Source organism: Globicephala melas, chromosome 13 (genome assembly GCF_963455315.2).
Source record: "Globicephala melas chromosome 13, mGloMel1.2, whole genome shotgun sequence".
Lineage (NCBI taxonomy): Eukaryota > Metazoa > Chordata > Mammalia > Artiodactyla > Delphinidae > Globicephala > Globicephala melas.
The window spans coordinates 71822303-71831593 of NC_083326.1; the positions used below are offsets into that span (position 1 = coordinate 71822303).

Consider the following 9291-nt stretch of genomic DNA (forward strand, 5'->3'; position numbering starts at 1 on the left):
TCTCCTCATGGTTGGAGTGAATCTCAAAAGTGACAGCTGCGTTAAGCATAAAACTTACATCAAAAAAATCCAAGTATTTAAAAAGTGTTGTATGTCATGGGTGAAGGAAGTCAAGAAGTACAAACTTCCAGTTATAAAATGAATTAAGTCATGGGATGTAATGGACAACACGGTGACTATAGTCAATAATAATGCAGTGCGTATTTGAAAGTTGCCAAGAGAATAAATCTTAAAAGTTCTCGTCACAAAATAAATAAAAGTAACTCTGTATGGTGACACACCGTAACTAGGCTTATTGTGGTGACCATTTCAGTGTATACAAATATCAGATCATTATGTTGTACACCTGAAACTAACATAATGTTACATGTCAATTATACCTCAATTTTTAAAAAAAATAATGAAGTAGCACACACACCGAAAGTCCCGTCAACCCTGAATCTAATCCCAAATTATATATAAAGTAATAGACATAACTTCTGATTAGCACAATCTACAGGTAAAGTAACAAATGATCATGAAAAATTCAATACTTTGTGCAGTGATCTCTCATTGGTATGCGTCTATTAGAATCCATCAAGCTTTCATGTACCTTCCGCAAATAATGAAAAACAAATACGGACAGGGCACATTCCAGATTTGTCAAAAAGGTGTGTACCCAACCTTTATACCCAGTACACACGACATTTACCACAAAACATGGCACCTCAAGGCCTAATATACAATTCCCACTTTTATTTCACTTTCCCCCCCTATTTATTTATGCAACCTCTCAGACCCAAGTTACTATTAGGCTTCATATCCAAACATTGTGACTCTGAAATGTACCTCCAAGCCAAAAAAAAAAAAATTAGTTTCCTTAGTTTTCTGAAATATACAGAATCAAGTCCAAAATAGATTTTTCCCATTTCTTCCATTTTATAGGGAATGAAGAGAGTGCAGTCATATAAACAGATATCTATTTGCCTTCACAACTGAACAGACGGTGCAAAGCAACTGCTTATACTTAATCATGTTTCTGTCTATTCTAGCAGGCCCTGGTGTCAGGAGAGCTCTGCCAGATAAGGACAATGAAATGCATTATTACACAGAGTGACTACGAGCCCTACAAGTACTGTTTGAGGATGTAATCCCGGGCAGGAAGGCTGCAGTGAGACGGCCTCATATTATATTTTGTGATAACTATTTGCAAAAGTAAACACATTCGCCACCGAGTACCAGTTTAAAAACACGCACTATATTCAATTCTGTTTTAATGTATTATAGGAAAGAAAGGCCTCTTGCTCTCCTGGGGGAGATGAGCGACTTGCAATTTGCTTCTCACACTGAATCCCACGTTTGCAACATGTAGAGCAAGGACTTCAGACACCACAAAACAAGGACAGCCTACATTAAGGCCAAATATAGGATGTGATTCTAAACCGCGATGCAGTAAAGCGTACGTTTCCTTTTCCAGCAATCAAAAACCCTTTGAACACTCCCAAAAAAGGACGGCAGGGCCAGCGCCTCCCTGCAAGAGGAAGCCCCTTTCTTCTCGGCTCTCCCCGCAGCCTGCCACTTCCCAACACATTCAAGTCATTTGAGAGACACAGAGCTGTGTGCGCGCGCCTGTGTGTACAGGCGGGAGAGGGCTCGGTCCCTGCATTTCCAACCTCTACGTCTGAGTTCATCCTCAGTCATTTAGGCGCAGCGGAGCCCCACCTGCACCTCGCTCCTTCTTACTGCGTCCCTCGCCAGCTGCTCCGCTCTTAGGCGAGCGTATCTCTGAATCACCCAGTTCACGCGGACGCTCCAGGCCCCCGACCCTGCAGCCTTCCTGCCCCATTCTTCCTCTCCCAACCCGCCCCCCCGCCCCTCCCCCGCCACTCCCAGCCCTCCGCTCCCAACGCCCGGCTCATCCTCCTCCCGAGTCGCCCCCACCCACATCACCCCAGCTTCAGCCCTGCCCCACCCTTCCCGACCCCCAACCCAGCTCTTCAGGGCCCAGAGCCGGCCTCGCACCCCAAAGCTGGCAACCCCCAGGCCGGACCACCGCCCTCGCCCCTCCCACGCAGGGACCAGCTCCCCCCGGCGCCACGTGAGCCCGGCCCCTAGCCACCCCCCACCCACTCGCTCCCCAGGGCGGCTCAAGTCCCGCCTCCCAGGCCTGGCGCCCCCCGGGCTCTGCGCCCTAGCCTCTAGCAGCCCCTCCCCACCCAAGACCCCACCCAAGCTGGCGGAGCCCTGACCCCTAAAATTCTTCCCGGGGCAGCCTCGTCCCCCCTCAGCTCCTCGCCCGGCCAGGGTTCCGGATCCCTAAAAGTCTCCCCAGGGCAGCCTCCTCCCCACAGGAACCTGGGCTCACTCTCCCCAGGCCGACCGGTTCGGTCCCCAACTCCCTCCCCCCCCGGATCCCAAGTCTCCCGCGGCAGCCCCTACCCCTATCCCATGTACACCGGCCAGGGCGGACCCCCGGCCCAAGGATCCGCGCCGCGCGCGCCCACCCAGCCCTGTCCGCTCCACCGGGCCCTGTCCCACGCCCCGCCCGCTCCTGTCAGCCGGCGCCGGCACACGCTTAAAGGACAGGTCCGTCCGCCCGTCCGGCTCGCTCCCAATCCGCCCCGCCGGGCGCGCGCAGCTCACCAGGGCTGAGGTGCCTGAGGCGCCGCTGCCGAAGTCCCCGCTGCAAAGCCCGGAGAAACCTCCAACCGCTACCGCCTCCCGCCTGGCACTGAGCGCCGCGCGGGGGAGGGGCGCGGACAGCCGCCCCCGCCCCCGCCGCTGCACGCAGGCCCCGCCCCCGCGCCGCACCGCGCCCAACCAGGGCCGCCAGGTTGCGGAGCACCACGCCCACTTCCGGGAGGGGAAGCCCGCTTCCCACCCGGCGTTCCACGCCTCACTCTTTCTAGCGCTCCCTCTGGTCGCGCCGAGGGATGCAGGAGTGCCGCGGAGGAAGGCGGTGCCCAAGTGCAAGCACCGCCCGCTAGTCCTCTGAGTGGCCGGAGGGCCAGGCCCACTGACCCCAAAGAACCAGGAGCGGTTACCTTAGAGCCCCGCCCACTGACCTGTTCGGCTCGGCAGGGCCACATCCCCCGGCTCCTCAAAAATTCCCCCAGAGTCCCTTAAAACCGTAACATCAGCTCCTCTGAACCCCGCCCATTGCCCCATCCAAACCCCTTGCCAGCCTCCTGGCTCCCTAAGCCCAGCTCCCCTCTCATTCCTTCAGAACTGGCCCTTCTGCGTCACAAACCCCGCCCCAATTTCTAGAAGCCCCGCCCACGGGCTGGTAACCCTATTCGCAGCATCGCAAGTCCCGCCCACTGCCCATCTAACAGCGTTAATTCTCCAAGCCCCGCCCAGAATTCTCGAATCCCCGCCTCTGGCTCCCGAAGTTCCGCTTCTGCTGCCCTCACACCCTCCCACCACCACTTCTGGGGATTCGCGACGCTATGATCCTCCTTCCACTAGACCTTGTCACTTTGCTAGCACAAGGTGGCGGCCCCTAGGCCGGACCACACCCACATATCCCCCCCCCACTACACAGAAGGGCCTATCTTGACCCAATTTCGCAGGTGAGGAAATGAAGGATACAGGGTCCCTCCCTTCTTTTTCCTGGCCAAAGACCCTCTCTTAATAACTGGGCGGCCCAGGCCTGAAAGTCAGAGCACCGGGATTCCAGTCCATCTCTGTTGCTGTCAGACTGTGTGTCCTGAGGCAGTTCCCTTCATCTCTGTGGGCCTGAATCTCCTGACCTGTAGCGTGAAGTTGTCCTCTTTATAGCCAGAGTTCCTTTCTCACATACCGAGCTCTGAAATGCCAAGGTTTGGGGAAACTGGGACTGATGAACTGAATGAACAAAGCAGACCTGCTGATGGGGTAGGCTATTTACTTCCCAAACCAAGGCCTTTTTGCAGTTCACAGCGGGGGAATTTTTCATGTTAAGCATCAGCCACAGAAATATGTGTTATGTAAATCAGGGCCCACCTGAACCAAAACAGCTATCACAGCAAATTACTTCTCTCTAAGCCTCAGTTTCTTCATCAGTAAAATAGGGATAATAGCAGATGCACCTTGGGAAGGATTCCATGAGCTCCTGGTTAGTAATACACTTAGCAGGGTGCCTGACTCGGCATAAGCCGTCAGTTAGTCATGACACTAAAGATGCCTCTCTGGCAGCATGACAGAAGAGAAAAACATGGACTGTAGATTCTGACAGACTCGGCTTTAAATCTAGGCTCCACGTCTTACCAGTTGTGTGACCTCAGGCAAATCACTTCCCCTCTCCGTGCCCTGCTCGCCTCGTCTATACAGTGGGATTCGTCTAAATGCTTACCTCAGAGAGTGGTTTTGAAGATTCAGGAGTTTAGATTCAATGAATTAAATCATGGTGAAGTATCCAGCATAGTGCCTGGCATACAGTAGGTATTTAAAACATGTGGATTCCCATCTCCCAGTTCTATAAATGATAAAATTAGAAGTAAAACTTCCCAGGACATCAATTCCCCCAGGATGACACCACCATACTGCAACCATAGAATACGCTGAGAAAGATCCCAAGGCCTTTGCCTTCCAGTTTTATCCTTAAGGTGGGGGAGGTGATTCTTGCACAGAAAGCATCTAAAGCCAGAAGCAATGCCACCTCACCACACCTGACCCAAATGTGGTCAGTGGAGAGCTGCTACTCCCAGAAGCAGCTGGAAAATTGCATAACTCTTTGCAAACCCCTCCTCCCCCATCATCCCATTGTTCTTGAATTCCTTTCCTTCGTGGGCCGGAAAGGAAACCTTGGTTCTGTCCAAACTGGCCCTAAATGGAGAGATTCAGGTCCAGGTAAGATGCTGGATTTGAGAGTCTTTTCCTGCTCTCAAAACCTGATTTCTGAAGTAGCCTTAAAAGATTGATGCTAGATGAAGATGAATTTAATGATCAGGAAAAAGAAAAATGATTCCATACCCCACATGATACACAGGCCAGGTCTTATATGAAGAAGAAAGAACTGTGGGACCTGCATTTGGAAGCTCCTAAGCAAATCATTTTTCTAGTTTCTCTTAGTAGCAAATGGAGACCTTAGCCTTAGGTTGCCAGGGCAACATGGAAGCTGAGTGGATTAGCCCTGTGGAAGCATTTACAAATAATAATACTATTAATTAAATGAGTGACTGGAAGTAATCTCAGATTACTAATCCGATGTGTATAAAATGGATAACTAATAAGAACCTGCTGTATAAAAAATAAATAAAATTCAAAAATTCAAAAAAATATATTGTGTTAATTTCTACTGTACAGCAAAGTGATTCAGTTATACATATATACACATACTTTTTCATATTCTTTTCCATTAGAGTTTATCACAGGATATTGAATATAGTTCCCTGTGCTATACAGTAGGACCCTGTTGTTTATCCATTCTGTATATAATAGTATGGGATGCCTTTTTTTTTTTTTTTCTTGGCCATGCCACAAGGTGAGGCATGTGGGATCTTAGTTCCCTGACCAGGGATCGAACCTGGGCCCCCTGCGGTGAAAGTGCAGAGTCCTAACCACTGGACCACCAGGGAATTCCCTGGGATGCCTTTTTTTAAGTAAATGTTAGATTTTGAGATAATTGTAGGTTCACATGCAAGTATAAGAAATAATACAAAGAGATCACATGTACCCTTTACGAGTTTCCCCCAGTGGTTAACATCTTGCAAAACTATAGTATAGGGAGACGCAAGAGGGAGGAGATATGGGGATATATGTATATGTATAGCTGATTTACTTTGTTATACAGCAGAAACTAACACACCATTGTAAAGCAATTATACTTCAATAAAGAGGTTAACAAAACACTATAGTATATAATATCACACTCTGGATATTGATATCTTGATACAATATACAGAACATTTCCATCAACAGGAGGACCTCTCACACCCACACCCATAGCCACACCCACTTTCTTCCTGCCCCCATCCCCTCCTTAGCTTCTGGCAACTGCTCATCTGTTCTCAGTTTCTATAATTTTGTCATTTCAAGAATGACAAATGAAGTCGTATAGTGTGCAACCTTTGGGGACTGGTTTTTCTCAGTGTAAATCTCTGGAGATGCATCAAGGTTGTTACATGTTTGTTCCTTATTATTTTTTGTTGCTGTTATCTTTTCATTTTTCTTTCGTTCTTTTTTTTTTAATAAATTTATTTATTTATTTTTGGCTGTGTTGGGTCTCGTTGCTGCTTTCTCTAGTTGCAGCGAGCAGGGGCTACTCTTTGTTGCGGTGCATGGGCTTCTCATTGTGGTGGCTTCTTTTGTTGCAGAGCAGGGGCTCTAGGCGCACGGGCTTCAATAGTTGTGGCTCACAGGCTCTAGAGCGCAGGCTCAGTAATTGTGGCACGTGGGCTTAATTGCGGCATGTGGGATCTTCCTGTACCAGGGATCCCCCCTGCATTGGCAGGCAGATTCTTAACCACTGAGCCACCAGGGAAGTCCCTTTTGTTCCTTATTATTGCTGAGAAGTATTCCACAGATAGAGCAGAGTTTGTTTAACCCTTCTCCCATTGAAGGACATCTGGGTCGTTTCCAGTTTGGGGCGGTTTATTATGAACAAAGCTGCTATGAACATTATACACATTCATGTACAGGTTTTTGTGTGAACGTAAGTCTTCATTTCTTTGTGAAAAATGTCCAGTAGTACTATTGCTGGGTCGTATGGTACAGGCAGACCTCAGAGATATTGCGGGTTTGGTTCCAGACCACCACAATGAAGAAAATATCACAATAAAGCCAGTCACACAAACTTTTTGGTTTCCCAGAACATATAAAAGTTATGTTTACACTGTACTATAGTCTATTAAGTGTGCAATAGCATTATGTCTAAAAAACAATGTACATACCTTAATTTAAAAACACTTTATTGCTAAAATATGCTAATCATCATCTGAGCCTTCAGCGAGTTATAATCTTTTTGCAATAGTCACATCAAAGATCACTGACCACAGATCACCGTAACAAATATAGTAATAATAATGAAGAAGTTTGAAATATTGCAAGAATTACCAAAATATGACACAGAGACATGAAGTGAACAAATGCTATTGGCAAAATGGCACTGTAGACTTGCTCGATGCAGGGTTGCCACGCACCTTCAATTTGTAAAAAATGCAATAAAGTGAAGCACAATAAAATGAGGTATGGGTGTAATTGTATGTTTAGTATTCTGAGAAGCTGCCAAACTCTTCTCCAGAGTGACCGTATCATATTACAGTCCCACCCACCTGCAATCTACGAGGCATCCAGTTTCTCCACATCTTCACCAGCCTTTGGTGTTGTCGCTATTTTTTATTTTAGCCTTTCTGATAGGTATATAGTGATACCTCGTTGTGGTTTTAATTTGCATTTCCCTAATGGCTAATGCTGTTGAAAATCTTTTCATGTACTTATTGCCATCTGTATATCTCTTCGTGTCTTCTGCCTTTTTATTTATTTTTTTTAAATATATTTATTTATTTATTTTATTTATTTTTGGCTGCATTGCGTCTTTGTTGCTGCATGCGGGCTTTTCTCTAGTTGCGGCGAGCCGGGGCTACTCTTCGTTGCGGTGCGCAGGCTTATTGCTGTGGCTTCTCTTGATGAGAAGCACAGGCTCTAGGTGCGCAGGCTTCAGTAGTTGCGGCATGTGGGCTCAGTAGTTGTGGCTCGTGGGCTCTAGAGCACTGGCTCAGTAGTTGTGGCACACAGACTTAGTTGCTCCGCAGCATGTGGGATCTTCCTGGGCCAGGGCTCAAACCCATGTCTCCTGCATTGGCACGTGGATTCTTAACCACTGTGACACCAGGGAAGCCCTCTTCTGCCATTTTTAAATGGGACTGTTTGGTTTTTTACTGTTGAGTTTTGAGCATTATATATATGTATATATTCTACATGCTAGTCCTTTGCTGGATATGTGGTTTGCAAATATTTTCTCCCAGTCTGTAGTTTGCTTTATGTTTTTTCATCCTCTTAATGGAGTCTTTCACAGAAAAAAATGTTTTCAATTTTGATGAAGACCAATTTATCAATTTTTCCTTTTAGGAATCATGCTTCGGTGTTAGATCTAAGAATGCTTTGCATGTATCCCAAAGATTTTCTCCAAGGCTTTTTTTTTTTTTTTTTTGGCCGCACCACACGGCATGTGGGATCTTACTTCCCTGACCAGGAACTGAGCCAGTGCTCCCTGCAGTGGAAGTGCAGAGTCTTAAGCACTGGACCACCAGGGATGTCCCTCTCTTATGCTTTCACTAAAAGTTTTATAATTTTACATTTCACATCTAAGTCTGTGATCCATGTTGGATTAATTTTTGTCCTACTGGTGTTGTGGGAGCATCCATGAGAAAATGTATCTATGAAGAAAATGCAACTTGCATGCTTGGCTTAGGGCCTGGCATGTGCTGGAGGCTAAGTCCATGCACAATAGCCCTGCTGAATTGAGTTGCTGGTAGAAGCCCTGATGTAATGACTGGCCCTGCCACTTCCTGGCTCGGACATCTTGGACAACTTATGTTACCTCCCTGGGCTTCAGTTTCCTCATCTCTTTAATGGGGAGAAATAATACTAACCTGTGATTGTGTTTGTGAGAGTACCTGTCACAGATCTTTAATACAAATAAACACTATGATGGAGCTTGTATTTATTAAGCACTTAGTCCTCACCAGGCCCAGTGTTACTAACTTGCTAGGCACTAACTCTTTGAATCCTCATACTAAGCTGATGAGAAATAATATGGCTTTTAAAATTTTTTATTTATTTTATTTACTTTTGTCTGTGTTGGGTCTTTGTTGCTATGTGCAGGTTTTCTCTAGTTGCAGTGAGCAGGGGCTACTGTTCATTGCAGTGGCGTGGGCTTGCGGTAGCTTCTCTTGTTGCGGGGCACGGGCTTCAGGTGCACAGGCTTCAGTAGTTGTGGTTTGCAGGCTCTAGAGCGCGGGCTCAGTAGTTGTGGTGCATGGGCTTAGTTGCTCCGTGGCATGTGGGATATTCCCGGACCAAACCTCGAACCCATGTCCCCTGCATTGGCAGGCAGATTCTTAACCACTGCGCCACCAGGGAAGCCCTAATATGGCTTTTTTAAATCAGCATTTTACAGAGGTGGAAACAGAGGTTTGTTACACAGCAGGAACTAACTGATACAAACTTGACCTCAGAACAGGTATTCTACTCAGGCTCAGTAATTCCACTGTCAGAAATTTATCCTAAGGCAATAATCATGGTGACATGCAAAGATACAATCAATTCTCATTATTCTATGTAGTTATATTCTATAAAGTCAACAGAAACACTGAGCAAGTGAATATTGAA

General features: G+C 46.9%; 1 protein-coding gene and 1 non-coding gene across 4 annotated transcripts in view; both read right to left on the minus strand.

The window, feature by feature from the left end:
* Positions 1 to 3183, minus strand: part of CORO1C (coronin 1C) — an 83970-nt gene extending 80787 nt beyond the window's left edge. Inside the window, exon 1 of one of the 3 annotated variants that reach the window (XM_030860643.2) lies at positions 3045 to 3183. In XM_030860643.2, the coding sequence (XP_030716503.1) occupies positions 3045 to 3147 (103 nt within the window). In that variant the 5' untranslated portion in view covers positions 3148 to 3183. Of the gene's footprint in view, positions 1 to 2418; positions 2441 to 2622; positions 2747 to 3044 lie in introns of those variants that run through there. The other 2 variants (XM_030860646.2, XM_060310028.1) reach the window with 2 other exon arrangements.
* Positions 3184 to 5464: 2281 nt separating this feature from the next.
* TRNAE-UUC (transfer RNA glutamic acid (anticodon UUC)) lies at positions 5465 to 5537 on the minus strand. Its single transcript has one exon. It is a non-coding gene; the product is annotated as a tRNA-Glu (tRNA).
* Positions 5538 to 9291: the final 3754 nt, after the last annotated feature.